At 33.7% G+C, this 25360-nt stretch overlaps 1 protein-coding gene across 11 annotated transcripts; it reads left to right on the top strand.

Moving 5' to 3' along the window:
• The first annotated feature begins 51 nt into the window (after positions 1-51).
• LOC124422230 (TGF-beta receptor type-1) lies at positions 52-25319 on the top strand. Of its 11 annotated transcripts, none has more exons than XR_006941814.1 (10): positions 52-1421; positions 4394-4508; positions 12451-12659; positions 15926-15979; positions 16598-16852; positions 17764-17997; positions 18194-18534; positions 18609-18848; positions 19057-19347; positions 19972-25319. XR_006941814.1 is itself a non-coding variant. In XM_046958386.1 (10 exons), the coding sequence occupies exons 2-10, from the start codon at positions 1337-1339 to the stop codon at positions 19177-19179; spliced, it is 1656 nt and encodes a 551-aa protein (XP_046814342.1). In that variant the 5' UTR covers positions 52-555; positions 965-1336; the 3' UTR covers positions 19180-25319. The 11 variants fall into 11 exon arrangements, 10 of the variants coding, with proteins under 10 accessions (XP_046814342.1, XP_046814341.1, XP_046814344.1 ...); XM_046958386.1 differs by having other exon boundaries at positions 52-555; positions 965-1421; positions 19057-25319; XM_046958385.1 differs by having other exon boundaries at positions 52-880; positions 965-1421; positions 19057-25319.
• Positions 25320-25360: the final 41 nt, after the last annotated feature.

Below are 25360 nucleotides of genomic sequence, written 5' to 3'. Positions count from 1 at the left end.
GCGCTGCGAGTACGAATAGAGTACGGTATAGTGGCAAAACGGCAGCAGCATCGACATTAGCAAATCGCGAGTTGTAGTAGACTGATTGTCATAGCGTATCGTGCTATTTGGTGGCAAGTGTAAGAAGTGCGTGTGATCGGCGTGACAACGCGACGAGACAACGACGGCAAAATCTTACGGAGTATCGAAATTTCTAATGTGGATGGATTTAATGAAAATAATGAGAATTTGTCAGAGATTGTCGGGTGTCGTGTAGGAAAAAGGAGAATAGTAATAACGGGGACGGGTACAGTGACGGCGACAGGGGGGGGGGAAGAGTATCGTGGTGGAAGTGGAGAAGGAGGAGTTTGCGAGGGTGAAAGAGAGAGAAAGAGAGAAAACGAGTTGCGGTGTGATGGTCGTTCGACTTCGATCAAAAAGAACGAAGAGAGAGAAAGAGTGAGTGAGTGAAAGAGAGGAAGAGCGACGATAGGCCGGGTTTCTAGCTAAGAAGCAGCGGATGGTTGTAAAATGGCGGCGGGGCCGGTTGTGTGGCGACTGCTAGATGGTTGGTCGGTAAGCATTGACGTCGTTTGATTCAACTGAAAAGAGAATAATCGAGGAGGATTGTCGTGGTGGAAGAGTAGGTCCGTTTGGTAAGAGTGAAACTGTGGAACGAAACGGAAGGAGCGCGGGCTCGCACGATTTTCGAAGCAATTCCGCGCCGCTGGTGAAAGATGCCGCATCTGTGCCGGTAGTGAATAATTTGGTGGTGTAATGTTGCGTAGAAAAATCGCGATGTGATCTTTGTGCATTGTAAGACAAAAAGAGAGAGAGAGAGAGAGAGAGAGAGAGAGAGAGAGAGAGAGAGAGAGAGAGAGACAGAGAGAAAGCGAGAGAGGTAGTTAAAGGGGAAGAAAACGGTGCAGTGTCTTGCACTTGTTCGAAAGGGGAGAGAGATATTTTTTGTAGGCTTTTTTTTTAGTCCAAGTCGTGGATTTACTGTGGTCCATCAACGGTGTTGGAAGAAGCAGAAAAAGAAGTGGAGGAGAAGGGGAGGAGAAGGTGACGAACGTTTGACGATAGAAAGATGACAAGGTCGTCGCGTTCTTCGACATCGATGTCGAGCCGTGGTTGTTGTTGTTACCGCTGCTGCTGTCGTCGTCGTCGCCGGTGCAGTTTGGCAGGAGCCGCGAATGCGACCGCCAGGAAAGCTGCGGAAAGCGTTGCCAGTGAGCAGCTCAGTGGGCGTTACGATTGAGAATTTCATTCCTCTTTTCCTCGGAATCGTTCTTTTCGCCGTTGGAAGTGGAGGAAGAGGAAGAGGAGGAAAAAACGGTGGAGGACGAGGAAGAAGATGAGAGGCGCACGCGGTAGCTGCTCCGCGAGTGTTCTCGCATTAGCGCTTTTTTATTTACTTTACGCATCCTATCCAGTTGATGGTTAGTATCTTTTTTTCTATGTTTATATATTGTAAATAAGTATATACACGTAGATAAGTATATATAGCGTATAGTAGCGTAATGTGCTTGATGTCTCTCTGCTCGCATTTACATGCGTAAGTACTACGTACGTATGTATGCATGTTATGTATATCTATGTACGTATGATGTATATATATATATATATATATATATATATATATATATATTTACGTATGTATGTGTGTGAACCAGACGTAGAGGGAAGGCGCGGAACCGTGCGCGTTCGACCGCACGCGCCTTCCCGCTCTTTTCCCTTTACGACCTATGTAAAGTGCATAACGTTGCGTAAGCTACGAGTCGGTGAGCCCGAGAATGGCCGATTCAATTTCTTCCGTTCGAAGATTCTGCATTTGCTTACGTACTTATATATGTTTATTACGTACTTATATATACTTTTCTATATATGTACGTATGTAGTACATATACGTGCGCTTGAAAAAAAATTACGTGGACATATGTAATATCGGTGAACGCGATCCGTTCGACCTTTGCTTTTTATATTCTACGCTTCTTTTTGTATTAAGCGTTCCCGATAATTGATGGTAATGATTAATATGATAATTGTTCGAAAAAAAAGAAATCTTTTTTTGCTAATGTTACTTCCTATCATCGAAGTATTTTGTAATTAACGAGATAAGCGACGGTGTTTATGAAAACGATCTAACTTCGTAATTAATTTTTTACTTGTTTCTGATAAATAATATAACGTAGTATTTGCTTTCATGACAAGACTGAAGCGTGGATAGCGCGTGAAGGTCTTGACGGATAATTGTCGATAGTCGATACGCAATTTCCTCAGCAAATAATATATCTTGCAAGTGATCGATCGATCTAATGTGATATCCTTCTATCCAATGAGAGTAATAAAGAGAGGAAGAGAGAGAGAGAGAGAGAGAGAGAGAGAGAGACGATTCTATTAACGAAACAGATATCTTATTAAAGGTACTCTCACCAGTTGTTCATACTTACAAACGATGATAGTCGATTTTAATTAAAACCCATACGTTGTTTCTACTTCTCATTTATTAAATTATTTTTCGTTTTTGAAAATGTTTCAGCATATTAATTTAAAGATGTATCTCGTATAAATCGTCTTAAGAACGTTAAACTTCTTTCGTAATATATATTCATTTATTATATTGTTACGTAATCGATTCGTTAACACTGACGATCGTGACTTTGGTCGATCTTAGGGGGAAAAAAAAAAGTGTCAAGGAAGATTTATAATTTTTAATGAAGAATGTATTTCGTTTTAAATAGACTTCTTCTTTTCCTTCCCGTATTCAAATCAGTGCTTTGTATTGACTTCGTAAGCAATCTTATATTATCACGATGACTTCTTTTTTTTTTTCTTCTCGCAGTCTCGCGAAGTGCCTTCGCATTATCACCATAAATGCGAACGATTGACGAAAGTGCTCGGATGCTTCTTTTCTTCCTCTTGCATTGGATACATCAAAGTTAACGAAGGGAAGACATTTCCTTAACAAGATCAATTTGAAACTATGTATGTACGTTAGTAAGTACATACATAGTATATTTCTCTAATAATCCATGTAATTATTCACCATGTAAATTGATATTATTAGGAGATACACGTACGAAGATATTGAATATTTAATACTATAAGGATTTCGTTTTATTACCATCCTTATCTATCGATGTTATCGTGTTATCGTTGTTTCTGCAAAGTTCAAAGCTGAGAGAGATAGATAGAGAGAGAGAGAGAGAGAGAGAGAGAGAGAGAGAGAGAGAAATAGAGAGAGAGAGAAATAGATATATATGTACATATGTCAAATTTACGAATAGAGAGTTTAAGATGAGCCGTTTTTTGTGTCCACAGACGAAGCGAAGTTTTTAGCTCGACTTTAACGATTAAGCGATAATTATCGAAAAGTTTCTTAATTATTAATAGAAAAATCTGTATGGTAAAATGCAGTTTCATTTCTGAGCCTTAGCGGTTTTCGGCTTTCAACGAAGCAGAGAGAGAGAGAGAGAGAGAGAGCTATTCGGACGATTTCTTTCTTTTGATTCCATACGCGGAAGAAGGTCTCGTAGCGGATCTCGTGGGTGCGCAAAAAATTGTTTTATGGAGAGTCGCTGGTATGTGCGTCGAGTCCAGGTATACTCTCGGATCTCACGGAATATATGTGTATCCCTCTCTTTCTTTTTTCTCTCTCTTTCTCTTTGTACATGTGTTCTCTCATGTGGCTATGTATGCGCGCGCGCGCGGACACGTATGTGTGTATGTATGTATGTATGCATGCGTGCGTGCGCGCAACAGGGACCGTTCGTGTTCTCTCGTTCGCTTCGTTCAACGCGGACTATGCGCTAATCACTCGAATTAAACTCGTTTCCTCGAGTCTAACTTGTCCAACTACGATATAACAGTTTCAATTATCTCTGTCGAAAGATCTGCCAAACTCGATGAATTTTGATCTTTGTTTTCCTTCGTTATCAATTTTTCTTTGAAGATAACCGTAACATATGAAGAATAAATACATGTAGAGAGAGTAACATCGTATAATCTCTCTCTCTCTCTCTCTCTCTCTCTCTCTCTCTTTCTCTCTCTCTCTCTCTTTCTCTCTGGAATTTTATTATCAGAGACAGTCGAGTCATGTTTCAATCTTTTTGAAGACATTTTTTAAGAACAAAACTGGAATAATTAGTTTATATAAAATTATTTAGTAAGTATTTAGAAGATAAGCATTGATCTATTGGATTATATTTTATTAACTTTATTTTCTGTTTGGAACTAGTAATCAATATTATAATAGAACATAGAGTTATAATCTTGTAAAAAGATTTATTTAATGTGAACTGATCAGGCTTCTTTCTTTATAAATCTGTTTTGGAATGTTGTCGATTATTCAAATAGTTTATAAAAAAATATATATTAAATCAATGTGTCATTATATTTTTCTCTATTTCAGGATTATTGAAGTGCTACTGCGATATTTGCACGGATACTAATCACACGTGTGAAACCGATGGCTATTGTTTTGCCAGTACGAGCTTGGAGAATGATGTCATCACGTATGCCAGGAGGTAACGCATCAGCATATGGATTTTTTTCTCTCCATCCTCTTATTTTTCGCACATCAATACAGATGTCAACGGATACGTTGCACTTCGATGGTACAAACGTATGTTTATCGATCGTCAATACTCGTGGCGCATACGCGGTAAACCGTGCCTAAGTCTTTCAAATTTCCCGTGCAATCCCAACGCGCGTTTAAACAAAATTTCTCATTTAATGACAAATTGAAATAAAACAAGTGCCTTGAAAAATTAGGAACGCAATGATTATTATCATGATCATTAAGTATTTTAAAATATCGTAGAATGTGATTTTTTGTATTTTTTTATGGTCGATCGTTGAACACATATATATATATATATATATACACATATATGTATATGTATATATACATATGCATATATGTATATATGTATATATACATATATAACAAGTATATAGTAAAAGGGCTCGTTTCGTTACGATCGATTCTCCCCATCAAGTCGTGGCTTTTTAGGAACGTTTTAGCTTCCTTTTCGGGCTAGTCGCCAAGGCACGAGGCACGATTAGCGACTGTTTCGACGTTAGCCGAAGTACGCTTCGATGGATACGAATTATCGTTGTTGTCCGCCGCTCGTCGCGATGGTAACGTCCCGCGTCGAATTTTCATCGACTTTCATCGGCCATCGCGAAATCGTCCGTCCATTTCTTCGTTTTCTTTTCACAATTTTAAGATGTTCGAAGGGAAAGGTATTCGACATTACTTTCCGTATTTTTCTTTATTTTTTTTTTTTTAGCATGTTGGGGGTAGCCACGAGTGATATTTTTTTCATCTACTTCGTTGATCTTCCAGAATCGTACTCGAATCATTATATTTTGTGGCTACTTATTTGATTCATTTTATTTGTGTCTATTTTCGAAGATACTCTCTCATACATATATATATATATATATATATATATATATATATATATATAATCGATATTATAATACTTATATATTAATCAAAAGGCTCACGAGTCGAATTTGATCAGAAATTTGTTGGGAAAGTGAGAAAAGGGAAAAAAGTAACGAAGGAAGGATAAGAAGGAAGGGAAAATCGTAAAAAGAGGGAGAGAAAGAAAATAAAAAAAGTGAATGTAGTGATCGAAAGCACGGGAGGTCGAAAGTCAAAAGATAACAGCGCGGTCGTCGAGTGCAAGACAAACTCGGCCTCCGACTCTGCAAATGAAAAGTCTCTTCTCTCTTTATCGTTTTATTGTTACCTTGTATCGATATGATGGACACACGTAAAAGTCCGCGAATTTTCATTATTAATACTAGAACAACCAATGATTGATGTATATTTACTTCTATCGGAGAGGTCAAAATGATTTGTTTTTTAAATTAACAAGTCATTTAAGAAAAGATACGGCATTTTATGTGTTTTTATATACTTTATTATTTTATGAGCGATAATTAAATATAAACTGAATAATAATAATATAATAAGACTAATAATTTTAAAAATAATTAAGCATAAAATTCAAAGGCATTTTTTACAAGTTACAATTATATTAGTAGAGCATATACTAAAGATTCGTTTATTACATGTATCATAATTATTCTTCATTTTATTATTAGTATAATGTGCTATTTGATACTGTTCACGTTTCATCGAAATACGTGTCTCGTTTTGTGATAGTGTACATGAAATTATTTCTTTTGCTTTTAATGAGGATCATCCGGTTAGATCTTTGTAGTTACGCGCAAATTCTTCGACTAATTAAAATAAGAAGTCTTTTTGGAAATATTTTCTCCCGTTGTTTACTTGTATAATAACCAGACATTTATGCCGGCAAAATTTAAGATATTATAAAATATTTGTAATGGCCATTTTCTATTAGGGAAATCCAATTTTCATAATATATTTTCTAGCCATTTGATCTATCATATCTACTCTAAATTTGGTGTTGTTATAAGATTCTACAGTTTTAGGCAAATGTTTATAATCTTTTCCAATTTTAACAGATTTATGTTTCGAACTCAGTAACAATACTTTTTTATTTGGTTTACTCTGTATATAGTAAGAGTACAATTTTCTATTTTGTAAAGAATTGTCGATTATGCTATATTCAAGCATTACACGTTTTTATAAATAAGCGAAAATGTTGCTATGCCCAGGTAATACCATGAGAAAGTAAAAGAAGTAAAAATTCACAAATTTATCTACGTTCCGTAGAGGTCAAAGTGACATATCTCAGTATATGTAGGTATACTACATAAAATTTTACAACAAAAAGACAAGAAAAAAGAAAACTACCTTACAGAATTAATTATTTACATATTTTAGAAGAAGCCATACAAAATGTTAATAAAGAAAATATACTGGAAATAAGTAATGATTATAAGAAATGCCAAACAAGTCATTTTGACCTCCCTTGGTTGTTCTAGTGTTAAATTAGTCAATTAGAGAGATGCCAATGAAAATTGTAAAATCGATCGAAGATTTTTAGGGAGAGTTAGGGTTGTTTATAGTTCGAAGATGTATCATCGTCGAATCGTTTATCGATCCACTTCAATCGCAAACGCAGACACAGGACATGTCAATGAGAGCTTTATAGACATCAAGCAAATTCGTAACGTCACTATGAGCTAGCAGACGCGTGGACGCTAGCTAAATATTTAATGCGCCAGACGAATAACTCGGTCTGGATCGAATCGAAAATAACGCGACCGAGATTATTTGATTGGTCGAGACGTGAAGAACGAGCGAGAGTCGATTTCGCATTCGTTCAATATCATTCGTCGGTCTTGTGTAAAATAATTTAATGCAAGATATCGTCGTATGCACATAGATATCTCCTTCTCGTTATCCGTTCAATCGAAATTCATAATGGAGAAGGACAAACACTATGTCGTTTGCGTTTCTTCGATTTAGCTCTTGTAAGGATACGAAGATGATATGGCCAAAAAATGTACAATTTCTCGTACTAAACGTAAGATTGTGATGTTGTGAAAGGTGCCTCGACCGAAGGTGTTGGTTCCCACCGGAAGAGCCACGTGTCTGCAATGGTAAGCCGGGCATCTATCGTTCCCGACACTGCTGCGATAAAGACTTCTGCAACCGGAATTTACATCCGGGTTTACTGTCTTCCGCTTCGCCAGAATTACGGCCAGGTATTCAATCTCCGCGGTTTGACGATGCTTTCATTAATATTACGTGCAGCCTCCTTTATCTTCTTCCTCCCTTTCTTTTTTTTTGGTGTGTCGATAATTCCATATATTATATAGATATTTACGACGAGAGAAATTACTCACATATAAACACATACTAACGAGCGATTAGATCATCGATCAAAGTTATCGTGTTTTCGCGGATGAAAAGGGAGTTTCGTCTTTTAAAAAAAATTAAAAAATTAAAAAAAAAAAATAAGAACAATTTTTCTCTTAAGTCTTTAACTCTTACCACATCGAATCGTGCCTCTTCGTTATCGTCTTGCCGACAACTCGTCTCAACAAATTTTTTGTCGGGTCGTGATTAGTGCTTGAATGCGATGAACACACATAGATACAGACATATATGCATCATATATGAAAATGCGTAGACATATAGACGTAAAATTTCTATGGAACTAACGGTGTAAAAGGCGTTAACACAACGGCAAAAGTTTCCAGTGAGATGAGATGCATTCCTTACGGTGCTCGTTTATTTTATTTGTACGATTCATGGAAACGTACGGTTTTGCTTTAAAAAAGTTTAAACGGGGTGGTTTTTTCATACAGTTTATCTACTCGCCTTTTTTTAGCGGGAAATTCAAAAATAAAAAATGATCATCGAAAAAACAAAGCCCACTCGTTGCACGTAAATCATGATCAAGTACGATTTTGCGGTGCCAGCATATTCGAATAAATACGAATATAAATGTAATAGTTAAATCAATTAGAAATATAAATAAAGACTAATATATAAAAGTTCTTTTCTGTGCTCGTAAGAGAATGCTCTCTTTTTTTTTTTTGCTATAAAAAACCAATACTTACTACCGTGTTTGTCATTTTTCTTTGGTTGTTTTTTTTTTTTTTTGAGAGAGAAAGAGAAAAGAGAGAGAAAGATCTTTGACTAACCGATCCTTTTTGTGTTAGTAGTTGCACTGTGATTATCGTGTGCTCTTACAGATTCGCTCTTCGAGAACTTCCTGGAGCGTGTTCGTTTTTTCGCCTTTTCCTTCCTTCTTTTTTTCCCTCCTTTTTGAGAGAAATCGTCAGGTGATTCGATGACGATCCGAGCAAATTAACGCAACCACCTTACAATTTACACCTCGTTTTGGTTTGTGTTCATTGTTATCCCGTACCTTTTTTTGTTTTATCTATTTTCCTTTTTCATTTTTTTTTTTGCCTTGCCCGTGACAGAAATTGCGTGATGCGAAAATAACGACAGAGTGAGAGAGAGAGAGAGAGAGAGAGAGAGAGAGAGAGAGAGAGAGAGAGAGAGAGAGAGAGAGAGAGGGAGAGAGAGAGAATTTCAGGAACAGCCAATCCACACGCACCCGGCTACCCCCACCGTAACGTATTTTATGTATACGACGGAGTGTTGCACGGTATTTTTCTTCAACCTTTCTTTTTTCTTCGATTGTTCTGCCTTTTATTTCTTCCTTTTTTTTCATTTTTTTTTTATTCAATCCAACTTCGTTTGCGTTGATCCATGTGTTTCCTGGACGAACTCTGCGTTTTGTTTTTCTTCTTTCTGTACTTAGCGAATTCACTTGAATTGACTCGACCTGCGAGTGACTTACATACGCGTGTTTTGGCCATGAGGTGTCTCTAGAATTTTAAACAAGAAAATTTAATGTTATCGCGAAGCAACACCGATAATGTTCCAGCTAAACGGGGAGTTAATAAACTCAATGTCACTTTTTCACCGTTCCTTGCGGTCGCGTATGCGTTTGTATGCATTTCTAAAGCATGATGAGAGTTAATAAAACAAAAAAAGAAATAAACCGATTCAACGTTCTCGTCGGTGATAACAAGTACTACTATCTCGAGAAAATGAAGAAAACAAAAAAAAATAAAAACAAAAAAAAAATAAAAACAAATTTTAAATCTTTGTCAACGTCGCGTATAATATTGAATTTATCGATTTTCAACGTAGCTTCGTATCTAACGAGAACGAGAACAAGAACAAGTGTTCTCTCTTCTTTTTTTGGTTGGTCCGTTTTGTCTGAAACTTTTGCAAAATCGGCTTGAAGGTGCGTGCACAAACAGCTGTCGTCGTCGCAGCCCGAGCCGCTCATCTTCTGCATGACGAGCGACTCGCGAAATACGACCTTTGTCATCGAGTGCTGCAAAGAGGATTTTTGCAATCGGGATCTGAAACCTCAGCTGCACCCTCGCACCAAAGAAGGTAGGATCAACCGAGAGCACCGGAGATAACGGAAATTCCGCAGGTGGCACGGGCTTTCGCTGTGATTTTATTTATTTATTTTTTTCATTTTTTTTATTTATCTCTTTCTCCAGCTATTCGCTAATTCGTGCTATTCTAACGCTAATCAATAGTCCTTGCGCGAACACGAGCGAAAAGACACACTTTCGCTTTTATGTATGTATTGTACGTAATATATCATACTTGTATGCAGATCTATTGCCATATCAAATGTTTACGTGCTTTTCTTAGATTCTATCAATGATGCTGCTGCTATTTGCTATTTACACGCGATAAGTACTTTTGCACAATATCTGATCGAATTTGTACATACATATGTACATATAGCATAAGTAAACTGTGACGTTCTGTGTCGTGGCTTGCAACTGTGTGTTGCGAACAATCACGATTTTCCTTGAATTTTTCTATAAACTTAGTCACTATTCCATACAATGACTTATTCAAATAATTAATTAAATAAAAAGTATATAATATGCTAATTAATGTTCGAACTTGAATCATCGAATAAGATATAAATAGATTGTATTGTAAAAACAAAACAATTATATAGAATATTTGAAGTAATTATATAAGTGGTAACTTTTTCCGGAGTCCGCACAAGTCCACAGAGTGAAACGGCTCTTAGAATTTTATTATCAGAACGAATCGACCTTTGAGTTTCTTTTTTTCTTTTTTTTTTTTAATTTTTAACGCGATAAGGAGACCTTGCCACCTACGTAAGTTCCGATCGCTTCGAGGTAGCTATTTCCTGCCTTGTTTCACTTCGCCTCTGTAAAACTTAGAGACCTCTAGCATATTTGGTAATGGTTATTACCAAACTTATGTATGTACAATATATGTACATATATTGTACGTAGATATACATATAATATATACACGTATCGAGTTGAACGTAATTGAAAAAAGTAGTAATGGCATGTTATTCTATTTGGTCACTTTTTTCTTCAGTTCTCTTTATTTATATTTCTCTTGCCTCTTCTATTTCTTCTTCTTTCTTGCACTATCCTCGAACGAAATCTTCGTTGCACCGCTGTAGAAACCCTGTCTAATGTGCGAAAAGGATATCGCAACTTTTGTATATACACGTTTTTCTTTTGGTCCTTTTTTTACTCTTTATCGAGCAACTTCATCTTTTTTTTTTTCTCTTTTTTTTTCTTAAAGTCCATTAGATGTACATATGTGTATATATTTTGATTTTAATTCTTCAATATGGAGTACAAATTAGTGAGATCAAATTTGTAGGTAGAAATGGGATAAACATTAAATAGACGTTTATAGTTTGTAAGAAATCGATGTAAAGTGAATGGTTTTTCTTTCCTTTGTTTATTTATTTATTTATGCTTTTTTCCCTATTTTTTTATTATAATGAAAAAGACAAAGAATGAAATAGTCGTTCTTCTACATCGATGACTTCCAAAACTTTTTTTATTTCTACTATGCATGCTCTATTCTTAACCAGATTAATCCGTTAAGCTCTTATCACCTCTTTGCTACCTATTACTCGTCGATGTACATATTTGAACGACTATAACGACGTAACGAAAAATATAATATTTCTTTTAACGTATTCGAACGCTTTTTTGGTGCTGACCACTTTAACGTATTTTAGGTAATATTTTCGCGCAGTTGCATATTTACATTTTCAAGGAAGGGATGCAAATTAATGATCGATCTTATATATATTTTCAGTATTCCATTGATCGATACACATCCTGACCTGTGACCTCTACGTGTCCCGCATATATCCATCATTCGAAATATCTTCTCATGTATAAATATTTCACGATTTGTTCTTTTTAGTTCGAATTCTTGTTATAAGTAGCGAATAAAAAAGAAAAAAAGAAAAACAAGAAAAGAGAGGAAACTACAGACACGAAGGATCATGAAAGTATTAGCATTTCAAATGAGTAGTATCGATTTTTATACTCATCTTCTTTATATGTACACATATGTACGTATGTATGTATCCCGAACATTAAATACAATACTGCAAATATGTTAGACAAAATATCGAACAATTTTTTTTTTATGACTATATCAAGATAGTAACAATTTTTACAAAATATTTTCTTCGTCAGCCTGCCCAGATTTTTTTTGACCATAAAAAAAAAGGAATATTTCAGATACGCTGAGTAAAAAAAAAAATTGTCGAATATATTTTCTTTAATTATCTTCTTTATATCGAGATGGAAATAATTTTTACAGAATATAACCTTGAATATTTTATCTAAATTTTTTTTGGTCATAAAAAAGAAAAAGAACGTTTCAGATAACTTTTTATCAAAGAGAAGTCGAACCGGAGAGTAGTGACGTTGCATCTTTTTCTTCTTGCATTTAATCTTTCCATCTTCTCATATATATATGTACATATATGTATGTATGTATGTATGTATGTATACATGTATGTATGTATGTGTATATATATATATATATATATATATATATATATATATATATATCTCGGCTAATCGTGCAAGAAACACCGAGAACGAAAGGAGAAAAGACGCGTCCTTCATAAGCGGAAATATTCGTCAATGAAACATTGTTCTCAGGTGTTACAATAAGACGTACTTCTTCCCGGGGCCCGAATACTCAGTCTGGTGTACAACGAACATCATCCAGAATGTTCCTGACGGTATCAAGTCCGTCGTTGCTTGCTGCGACCACTCCGACTTCTGCAATCGCGAGCTATGGCCCTCTTTTCCTCTTCACGAACTCGAGCCTCGGCAACGTTCTCGAAACGACAACGACCTCGAAGGAGGTACAACGAGAATCGCCGTGCGTGCTTTCCTTTTCAAGGACGATGTCGCCTCGTGAAACCATTTTCTCTCTCTCACACAGCCCACGTCTTCTTTTTCGTCCTACCTGTTTGATTTGAACTCAAAATGTCTTTCTTTCGAATTGATTTTTTGTTTAGTTTTTTAACTCTATAACGCAATATAACTTTTAAATTGCACACTTATATATTTGTAATTCTTTTCTTTAAATTACATTTAATTTGTTCATCAGTAAATTAATTATTAGTTCATATAAAAGTTACATTTTTTTTCAAGTATAAGTTATGGTTAATATAGTAAAGTTTTACTGGTATAAAAATTATCAAATAAGTTTTATATCATATAACATTTTTTAAATACTAGAAAAAAAATTGCGTTATAGAGAATTAATGAACGAATTTTAGAATATTTATATTTTTTCTTATTGCTTTCTTTTTCTTTTTCTTTTCTTTTCGTATTTTTTTAAAAAAAGAGTTATATACAATATCGTGAGTTAATTTTCACGTAATTAATTAGTCATAAATTTTTTAAATCATTTGCCTCTAATTATGCTGGTCATGGTATAAAAAGTTAATGTTCATTATGGTAATTAGAATCTTTTACCGGATATCATTTATCATTCAAAAGAGTATCAAGATTATAAACGCGATAATATCAAGTTTTTATTTCTTCCTTTTACATGCATGGTTGTTTAACGTATTCACCATGACGGTCACTGGTGGCCATTACTGAACTTTTCTTTATACGATTTTATTCCTGTTGATACTGCGATGGAAATAACTCACTGATGGGAAATAAACAAATAAATACCTTACCCATCATATTTTTGTATAATTCAGTACTATAATTCAATTCAGTATCCTATTATCTTTTTTAATATAATATGATCTAAGTATCGTGGGTAGTAGTATAATTTATCAAAATTCATCGCTTGGCGGTGAATACGTTAAACAAATCAATCAATATTCTTCTTTTTTTTCGTTCCCGAAGCAATTTACATTTACGCGATTTCTTGGAAGTCGGGGCAAGTCCTGGAGAGATTAAGTTTCGTACGATACAATATTTGGAAAGAGTACGCACGACGATGAGAGAGTGAGAGAGAGAGAGAGAGAGAGAGAGAAAAGAAAAACGATTCGGGCTTTTTTACCTTCGACCTTGGGTGCTTATGTGAAAGATCGTTTTGGGCGTTCATTAGCATCGCTCCATATCTCGTTTGCTCGTTTCTCGTTTCTCCTTCATATCTTGCTTCCACCTAGCTGATTCCACACATACATACATACATACACATGTATACATGCATTCTGTGTCACCGTGTCGGTTGACTAATACACGAGGTCTTTCCAGACGAAAGATAGTCGAGAGATTGCTTACGATTCATCAAGCACGAGACATCTACGAATTTTTTTTTGCCTCCTTTTCGAGTCTGCACATTTTTTTTCACTTTTTTTTTTCTGTTTTCAAAAGTATCAAAGAACGGAAAAGTTTTGACGTTCTTTCGTAGTCTCGCATAAGTCGAGATAGTGTGATCATTTTGTTTACTCTACGATATTTTTACTGTCTTTTTGTTATTAATTGTAATATCTATGTTAAAATAATGAATAAATTTTAGATCGAGAAACAAAGTGGACGAAGAGAGAGAAAATGAGAGAGAGAGAGAGAGAGAGAGAGAGAGAGAGAGAGAGAGAGAGAGAGAGAGAGAGAGAGAAATATCTAGATTTTATTTTTATTTTATTTTTGTTTTTATACAAAATTGAAATAAAATCGTTTTAGTCAAGTTAAAAACTAAAAAAAAATTATATATTTTCAATGTATATTTGCTGAGACTTGGACCGGTGGTTTGTATATCGTTCACATCTGTTTTTTATGGCGAAAAAATGCCAGTGAGATAACAGTGTTCGTATGCGTTACCATCGGATAAGATAACGCTTAATATTTTCACAGTGTCTTTTCTTTTTTCTTTTTCTTTCTTTTTTTTTTTCAACACGTAAATCTCTTTTTCTTTCTCGCTCTCATATTTTCTGTTGTCTGCTTTACAACGAGAGGCAGATTTTTGGGATAACGATTTGACGTAAATTATTTTCGTCGAACACTCGTGTTTATCATTTCATGACGGCTTGAGAAAGAATCGATGTATCGGAAGTTGGAGTCGAGGCATACGTTTGTCGATCGACGATCCAGGATTAAAAATATCTTTTTCAACTTACGCAACCTTGCTTTCAGCGTTCTTTTCAATCCTCTTTGCTTCCTTTCATAAAGCTTAAAGAAGAAAACTTCGAGCCGAATAGAACATTTTTCAATTCAATTTATCAAATCAAATAAAAATTAAGTAGAATTATTGTTATGTTTTTGATAGAATAAGAAAGTATAAAAGTTCGACAAGTCAAAAAAAAATAAATATAAAATAAATATAAATTTAATTTTATTATAGCTCTTTATTGACGTCTAACATAATATCCACGATTTTTATCAGTATAAAAAGTATAAATGAAACGAAAATTTCGATAACGTATCGATTTCAAGAAATATTTTCTTCGCGTAATATTTCACAAGGCATACCGAATTAAAAAAATATTTTAATAATGAACCAATCATGATGAATGCAAAAAGTAAAGATAAGAGATAACCGATTAAAGTGACAGTTTCGATTTAATACTAAATACACAGATACATTTAAATGTATGTATAAGATACAAAAAGACAGTAATAACGTCGATAACGAAAAGTCTGTCCTTGAACAAATCCAATTCTTTAAAAGGTGTCAGTTTTCACAGGATCTCGATCTATAATATATTTCGAAAATTTCCAATAATTTGCCCTCTCCCCCCTGTACTTCCTTCCATCTTGTACTTTCTTAGTAAAAGATAGATGCTTCTCGTAATTATTCATTTTATAGAGCAGATGTTTCCATACATATATGCTTTTTCAACGATATGTTTGTCTCATCATACTCATCGCAGTTCTTTTTTTTTGCATCTCAATTTCGATGGGAATCATCATATATTGTCATACTGTTCCATTCGTGTTAGGAGATCCATGTCTATCGATGATATTGGGAGACGAAACAAGGTCCATCGATTTAGTCGAGATTTTGTCTCGAAATTCGGTGTTACCGTTGCTACGACGGAATTCATCAAAATGGTTCTCACGTTGCTCGTCGAGTCGATTTCCGTATTTCATTTAACATGGTTCTTGTTATTATTAACCCTTGTGTTTCTTTTTTTTTTTTATGGAGTAACAATAATATTAACAGCATCCGCGTGCGTGAAGGAACTACATCTTGGTGGAAGATGGCGAAGATTTCGAGGTAAGTTTGAAGCTATAGTCGCAAGGTGCATACATACATATATAGATATACATACATACAAACATGTCATATCGATCAAAATGACAATTTCTTTTATTCGTCAGTTTCACATCTACTTTGCACGGGGAATAAAAAAGGTATCCTAGAAATGCACGAGACTCTTCTTTCCTAGGTATCACGAAGGATTATTTAGCAGGTAGGAAGGGTTTCGTAAACGCAAGGAAATCATCAGTAAAAAAGCAATCTTTTCTATGGGAACGTCGATGTTATAAGTCAGAGAGAATATATAAGAACGAAATGATTGTTTTTCTTTTTTCATCTATTCCGTGTTTTGCTTCCGTTATTGATAATGATATGTATGTTTGGCTATATGTAGTTTCGCTGATGGAATGCTATTGTTGTTGGGGAAAGATGCTATGAAGTGGATATTTTGCTTGCATTTTCAGCTTGTAATCCTGACAAAAATCTTTTTTTTTTTGTGTGCATTGTCCTCTCTTGCTTTTTTTTTGTTTTTCGACGAAACGCTAATTTCGATGAGCGAATGTTTAGTATTGCCGTTCGAGAATAGCGTTTTTCTCTGCGAGCGATCTTTAGCAATAAATACGCGATAACGAAAAGTCGTTGTCGTCTTGTCAAAAGTGTCGTCGAATGGGAACGATTCAACGTGGATTACTTGGAAAATGGCCTTGACGATAGCACTTCCTGTATGCGCAATCTGTCTGATCATCATGATTTTTTATCACACATACCTCTCGAAGAAAGATTCTACAAGACATTTCCCAGATGATTCGTTGGAGGCACCGGATCGACCAATCCTGGGAGGTGTCACTATCAGAGATATGTTGGAAATGACAACTAGTGGTAGCGGTTCGGGTAGGTCGAAATAAATTAAATATATGCTAAGATGTAATGTGTAAAAATTGTTTGAGCAACTCTTTCGAGATATTTTTTTAATTTATTTTTGAAAAATGGATACATAAAACACAGTAATATAGTATTCTCGTTTAGTTAAATTGTCTAATTAGATGTTATGTTTGTATACATACATATATATGTATACAAACATAACATCTAATTAAATTTATATATTATATATTATATATATATATATATATATATATATTTAATTTGAAGAAAAATCTCTCTTTCTGTATATATATACTTACATATACAAGGTGTCTCGTAGCTTTGGGACATCATTTTGAAGATAGATTCTATACATGAAAATAATAAAAAAAAAGCTTATATAAACATAAACTTTACTTGATTTTGTTTTCGAATTATAGCGAGTTACTTCAACACGCTATATTTGATAATTTTGACAAGAAGTGTTCAAAATGAGCTCTTTGCATTTGAACACAAGCCTGGAAACGTTTTACCCTTGACTGTCTCAGTCTTTCTAATCCTCATTTTTCCAGATATTGTACAGATTTTTTGAAAGCATTGTTCAATTATCTTGCGAAGTTTTTCAACATTCTTAACGATCGCTTTGTACCCAATGAATTTCAGATAACTATGCAAGTAATAATCCATTGATTCAACTGCTTTCATCTTTCAGTAGTATTATTTCAACATAAGACTCGCTATAATTGGAAAATAACAAATAGGATATATGTGTATATGAATGTTTTAAATTATTTTCATAATTTAATTATTTTCTTTATTTACAAAATCTATCCGTTGAAACGATTAAGGACACCCTATATAAATATATCCGACGATTATTCTACTTAAGTATATCATATCTATTAGAATGCTTTTTCCAATGTTCCTTCTCTCCCAAGTAGGTCTGCCACTTCTGGTACAGCGGAGTATAGCACGCCAGATTCAGCTTGTTGAGACGATCGGAAAGGGTCGTTTCGGTGAGGTCTGGCGTGGACGTTGGAGGGGTGAAAACGTTGCCGTTAAAATCTTTAGCTCGCGAGAAGAAAGATCTTGGTTTCGAGAAGCAGAGATCTATCAGACGGTGATGTTGAGGCATGATAATATCCTTGGCTTCATCGCTGCTGATAATAAAGGTATTATTTTATCATTGTTAGAAAGTTTAAACCAATGTGATAAAAAATTTAATAATTAAAATTATTATTATTATATAATACTAAGTAATAAAATTAATATAATTAAAAGATACAAGTTTATAAAATAAAAAATGTATGAAGAAATGAACCGATCAATCTCAATTGTATCTCATACATTATTCATATTTGCTTCTAGACAATGGAACCTGGACGCAATTGTGGTTAATCACGGATTACCACGAGAAAGGTTCGCTTTTTGATTATCTAAACAGATTGACTGTAGATACGAATGGTATGATTAGAATGGCTTTGTCGATCGCCACTGGTCTGGCACATCTTCACATGGAAATTGTTGGTACGCAAGGTAAACCAGCTATCGCTCATAGAGACCTCAAATCGAAGAACATTCTCGTTAAGACGAATGGTACATGTGCGATTGGTGATCTTGGATTGGCTGTTAGGCATGATGTAATCACGGACACAGTTGATATTCAATTAAATAACAGGGTTGGAACCAAACGTTATATGGCACCTGAGGTAATAAACGCATTGTGTGTGTATATGCGCAATAATATAATTAGAGAACAAATCTTTGTTTATGTTGACTTTAGGTCTTGGAAGAGACGATAAATATGAATCATTTCGATTCGTTCAAAAGAGCAGACGTGTACGCTCTCGGTTTAATCTTTTGGGAAATTGCAAGACGTTGTAACGTTGGTGGAATTCATGACGATTATCAACTGCCCTTTTACGATTTGGTGCCTTCCGATCCTACGATCGAGGAAATGCGTAAGGTAGTCTGTACAGACAGACAAAGGCCCTCCATACCAAATCGATGGCAGTCGATCGAGGTTAGTATAAAAATTTTAATAAATCATTGAGAATTATTTTCAATTTTTAAATATATCGAGTTTTTAAATATTTTATTCTAAATATTTTATAATTATAAGCTCGTTAGTATAATGTGTGTTTGATAACATAGCGAAGAATGTAAAATAATTAATAGTACTTTTAATCTTGTTTCGATCGAATTTGAGAATCTGTAAAAATTGTTTAAAGGCTCTACAAGTGATGTCAAAAGTGATGAAGGAATGCTGGTATCATAATGCTGCGGCAAGGCTGACTGCACTCAGGATTAAAAAGTCTTTGGCCAACTATGGCGCTATGGAGGATCTGAAATAGAGAAGATTAGGAGGGACCATTCCGAAAGTGTCAGTGTTGTTGTTATGCTTCACAAATATAGGAAATGCGATCATAAACTATATGTGAATATATGAGAACGTTTGCATAAACTTTATTCCATTATGCGAGATATTCCAGAAGAATATAGAAGGGATTTTTGAAATCCAGGTGATTTACAAATTGTATTATTTATTAATAGTTTATTTCTATTTTTGATTTTGGAATTCAATCAAAAAGTAATGAAATTTTGTTTACGATTTGTTGATATTTTTCAAAAAAATTGTCGAAGGTCTTTTAATTTGAACGTTGTTAATTATTATTATTATTATTTTTTTTTTCGTTGGTTAGAACACAATGACAAAGGTAAAGTCGATCGAAAAATGCTTTTGGTTAATCGAAAAATAATCTACGTTACATTACTGCATATTTATTATAATGCTATAAAGATAAACTACATAAATTTATTCCGTAGTAACGTTTATGGATTAATATTAATCGATAATTATAAGTTTATATATTAGTTCGCATACGTGTGCGTAGGCGATTACTTGAAAGCAGTGTCGATTAACCAAATGGTATTTTGAATAAGAATAGGGTAATATAATAAAACTGATTTTTATTTGGTCGAATGTGTTCTATGTGATCTATAAAGATTAAGGAACAAAACAGAATATTTTAGATATTGGATATTTTTTTTTTAATTTATTTCTCTATGTTCCGGATAGTGTTATTATTTCGAAATACTTTTTTCACGCATTTTTCAAATTGAACTTATCGTCGATGTTTTAACAGTGCGAGCAGAAACCAAACTTTCCGAGAGTATGTACCATATAACACGTGTTACAAGAGAAATACATATACACAGAGAAATTTCTTTTTTTTTTTTGGCAATGCAAGCGGGATGCTGACATTAAGAAAAAGTAAACAAAACGTGCAAGGTAATTTTTATATTTATTATTTTCAACGAGTCTATGTACTACACTTTTTCGAAATCGATATTTTCAAAATAATGCAAGCAAGAATTATGATTTTGAAAATATTTCTTTGTATTACAATTTAGGATAAAATTTTCGAACGTTGAAGTAGTTGTAAAAGTTTCTTCGTGTGAAATCGGTGAAACTTGAAAAGATAAGTTTTACATTGAAACAAAACTATTTCAAAACAAAATGAAGAGAAAAAAAGAAATGTATTTGATAAATCGCAATTGCATAATACGAAGAGCCTTATCGCGTTTTCGTTGACATTGGAAGGCCTTTTATCTACGACCAGTTATATTTACTGATTGACTTAAATATACGTACATACGTATATATGCGCACGTGCGCGTGGGCTTATAATGTCTTTAATGTAAATGTAACCAAATGTTTTTCTTAAGACGTAAGTTTGCGTAATATTAACGCAAGTTGATCGCGACATGCAACGGTATACCCCGCGAGTATATCGAAACGTGTTTCCTTTGTAACACAGGAAGGCTGAAATTGAAGGGTGCTAAGCTCAAGAGCAACTGTAAAGTAGTGTGAAAGAAGGAGAGCAAGTGAGTTAGTGGTAGCGAGAGTGGCTTGCGCGAGTATGAAAGAAAGAAAGAAAGAAAGAAAGAAGAAGAAAAAAAAAGAAATGAAAAATTGTGAATGAGACGCTAATAATAAAAAGTAAAAAGAAAAAAAAGAGAAGAAAAGAAAAGAAAAAATAAAAAAAGGATGGAGAAAGAGAGAAAGATACATTGGAGAATCTATATTTTCGGGAATTTTTTAATGGAATGTAAAAGAAAGAGAGATAAAAAGAAAAAGAAGAAGGGGATGAAAAAAAACTGTCATCATCTTAACGAGTTACAACGTATGAATTGTTTACGACGTTGTACTTGTTATTTATGAAGCACAATTTTTCTACTATTTTTCTCACCATCTTACTTTCGTTTCTTTTTTCTTCTTCCCCTCTTCTTCTTCTTTTTCTTCGTTTCTTTCTCTTTCGCGTTGAGAACGACGATCAACATGAGAACGAGCATTGTTCGGTATTTGTGCGACATGTTGTGTATATTGTATGACAAAAAGCAATCATTACGAACGGGAATTTATAAATTTAGCATAGTGTGAGATCGAATGGAAGTATATGTTTCTCGTTAGCTTTATTAGTATCTTGTCCTCTAATGAACATTAACATTTTCATTACAGCGAAGTTGTCCATAAAGTATAACATCTGATACTTTGTCGTATTATGCAAATTATTGATTTCTTATATATTGTTAAATCAAATTAACATTTATAAAAGAATATATGTCAAAATATGCTAATTCATGCAGAATTTTGTCGAGTATCTATAGTTATCTTTAGTAAACAGCGAATGTTCAACGTTGAGTGACTATAGTCATTTTTAATAAGGAAAAAATTAAACTTATTTGACTTTTGTTTCATTGTAAATAAGTTGTTTGAAATGAAACAATAAACAACAACTTTCAAATGATTGAAATAAAATGAAATATTTAAATGGATTAAATAAAATAAAGTGAGTTTTCTAATGATTTGAAAGTCGTCGTCGTTTATTATTTCATTCTTTGGATATAATAATAGCCTGGTTTATGTTTATTAGAGGTTAGGTATTCATTAATGAAGCTGGCGACGATAATTTTGTATTGGAGGAATTATGCGAGAACGATTGAAAATAAGGCAATGATTTTGTACGTAGTAATGCTCGCGTGATAAGAAAACTCGTCGAAGACGAAAGAAAGAAGGCGAGATAGAGATAGAGATAGAGATAGAGATAGAGATAGAGATACATAGATGAGAGAGAGAGAGAAAGAGGGAGAGAGGGGGAGGGAGGGAGGGAGGGAGGGAGGGAGGGAGGGAGGGTCAAATAATCTTCGTCATCCAATAATCAACATAAAAGTCTGCGACGTTACAATTAAATATTATTACGTAGAAAAGGCAAGAGTCCTTTTAAAACACATAATCGTATTTTTATATTGTTTTTTACCGATAACGCCGCGCTCGGTTGCCGTACTCACTTTCTCTTCCGTTTTCTAAAACCACCGATTGGTGGAAAGATACTTCGGAATTCACGTATAATATGTATAAGTTGAAAATATTAGTGCCTACGTTTGGACGAAAGAAAAGAATTTTTTTCGTATTTCTTTATAACTATATAATTATTCAAGATACAAGTTAGAATGACGAAAGAAAGAAAGAAATTATTTTTGTTTCTCTAATCTCGGCAAAGAAGCGAACATATATTTGTTCATTGGCTTTTGTAACGATGTAAGAATGGATTCGTTTAATCCAACTGCCGCAGATTGCGATAGAAATAAAAGACTGAAAAATATTCAAATAATAGTACGGGCTGGATACATATCTCACAGGGTTTATGCGAACTCTTTTTAATAAACATAGCAAATGATGTAGATGATCCTTTACAAAAATGATACGATTGACAGTATTACAAATTTCATTTCTTCTCACATTGTGACAAATATCTTTTCTTTCTAATCAGAATTGAAACTATGGATTATATCCTGCCATACCGTACGATTTTATTCTATTAATGGCATAACGAATCGCATGTCCCAAGACTGTCTAGATTTAAGCTGGTTGGTCATTCGATGACCATTATTTACTATTTTACCGAATCTTAGGGACCTAATGAATGAGCAGTCAATTTGAAAATAACAAATGTCTCTCAATAGCTTTGATTATAATTATACTTATATCATCTTCGCATGTAAATCGTAAAGAACAAATGGTCCGAAGTAAAAATCTTTTTGCTCACCTTTTATGTACATTCCTATTACGAAGTAGGTTAATTTATAAAATGCGTAAACGAGAGGAAGAGCCGTACGCGTCGGTGAATCTTTAAACACGATTCGCGTGGTTAAGTAAATTCATTAGCCGTTTCGATAAACGAACGTGGGCCTTTCATCGACGCGAAATTTCTGCAGATATTTCCATACTGCTAGTACAACTCTGTGCCAATACCCAACCGAATGTTAACTAAAGCAGAAAACCAGTAATGATAATATTAGCTGCATCATCTTCGTAATTACATCCTCGCCACCTTCTTTATAATAAATACACATATACACACACATATAGATACATATTCATAGGGACGATACATTTACACACATTATACATATAGCTAGGTCAATCTTTTTAAGGTTTGCAAGTGTAAGTTATACAGGAAGTCAGAAGAATTCACATTGATGAAACGTCTAAACATTGCCAGTATCGTTCGAAACAATCTTTTTTGCCGAGAATAAGAAAAGATTATTTTCCCAATTGAAAGATAATGTGTTTCCGAAGCGTCGAACCAATTTCATTAAAATATTCGACGATGCTAAACTGCCAAATAAGATTTTATCCTCTATCGTTCTTTCTTTCCATATTAATGGTTTAAGTCGAAACTTGTACAAATGGAGAGTAACAATAAAACGAAGAAAAACGTTGCATCATTGCGGCTGCATTTATGTCAGTATCGATATCGTTAGAGGGAGGAAGATATATGTATGTACCTTTACGATGATATAGTATATATACATATACATATATATATATATATATATATATATATATATATATATATATATATATATATAGCGTCTAACTTATTTTAACACTTTTCCAGTTGATTAACGGGGTATTGCGAAGCAATCGTTAGATACAGTTAGGACACGCATATTCACGCGAAACAAATTTCTATGTCGCATTGTTTTTTTTCAGCGAAAATAGATCGGTAGGGTCTTCAAGCTATATATGCCGGTATACAAATAGCGAAACGAAAAAGTAAACAAACAAACAAATAAAGGATACGAAAAGTGATTCCAAGAGTATAAAGTGAGCTCTTTTTATAACTACGATTGTAAATAATAGACTGTGTCTGAAGCTTTCCAAATCATGGAGTACGATCTTCTTTTAATAGTTGAGAAAGAGAACTTCGAATAGAAAAGATTTTAACGAACGAAATGCGAGTGACTGGTTTGAAATTTTCAAGTTGATTGAAGAAATTTTAGAAGATATCCACGATTTGGAAAATATTACTGAGGTTACGAAGACAACAAAGTTAGCGATAAATAATGATAATCGATATAAATAACACAGCTTGGTTTGTTCCTTCTTCCTTTAGCTAAAAGCTTCATCGTACCTTTTCTTGTTTTTTTTTCTTTTCTTTCTTTTTTTTTTTTTTTTGGACACTGATAGTTGCTGGATATCATATTGGCATCGTTTATGTATCAGTGCTTAACCGGGAGCCTAGTAATCACAGCTTTTTTTGTGTCTATAATTATGAATCGATAACATATTTTAGAACGGCGATATTTATTGTTTACATAAAAATTACATGATCAAATTTAAATAATGGCTTCAATGCTTCCCTCTTAATAAATATATTATAATTATACTTATGAAGGACTATGCGAAAAATGGTTGCGATTTACGCGAGAGATCCGGTGATTCGCGAAAATGTGCCGTGAGTGTTAATAATTATTATTCTCCGCATTATTTATTGGAATATTGTAATAATGCGAAAAAAGTACAAGTTTATAAGGAATCGTAAGATGATAATTGATAAGAGATATCTTAAATGAAGAATTTGATTTTTTAGTTTCATTAATCAAGAACGCGATCTTTGGCCTATTCTTCTTTTAATATGCATAATATTAATTATTTTCGAAAATATGTATTAATTTATATCGTAAGGATCCTGGTGGAAGGTATATAAATATTTCGTACAACCAATTTACTTAACAATAATTCAAATGTAATCTTTTATTATTCTATTTAATTTTATCTTTTTTGTTTTTTTTCTTTTACCTTTTTTTTGCAAAAATACTTTATGCAGTTATGAGCAGAACGTTACGAATGAAAGGGAACACAAAAATATCGAGCGAATTTTCCGATTTTCTTGTATTTATAATATATTACGTCTTTAAAATAGTGTAATTAATTTTAAGCACGTATCTATCTTTTTAATTTTCATCTAATCATATTATTATTATTACCACTTTGTTAAAAGTTTTTATTTCCTTCTTCTTTATTTCTTTCTAATGTATAATAATCCTGTAAATAACGATGTAAATGTTATTATTCAATGAAAATTGCGTATCGATAGAATGAACCCTTGTAATTTTCGTAATGGATGGTTGGATTTACGAGTGACGTTGTTTTTTATTCATCAATAGCCTTTTCATCTATAACGG

Source organism: Vespa crabro, chromosome 2 (assembly GCF_910589235.1).
Source record: "Vespa crabro chromosome 2, iyVesCrab1.2, whole genome shotgun sequence".
Lineage (NCBI taxonomy): Eukaryota > Metazoa > Arthropoda > Insecta > Hymenoptera > Vespidae > Vespa > Vespa crabro.
This window is presented reverse-complemented; position numbering and strand designations above follow the sequence as displayed.

Bases quoted from the DNA above. Each gene is read 5' to 3' on its own strand.
- LOC124422230 (XM_046958386.1), top strand. From the start codon at position 1,337: ATGAGAGGCGCACGCGGTAGCTGCTCCGCGAGTGTTCTCGCATTAGCG. The intron at 12,660-15,925 runs GTACAACGAGAA...TAATATTAACAG, and splicing joins CGACAACGACCTCGAAGGAG to CATCCGCGTGCGTGAAGGAA. The intron at 16,853-17,763 runs GTAGGTCGAAAT...TTCTCTCCCAAG, and splicing joins AACTAGTGGTAGCGGTTCGG to TAGGTCTGCCACTTCTGGTA.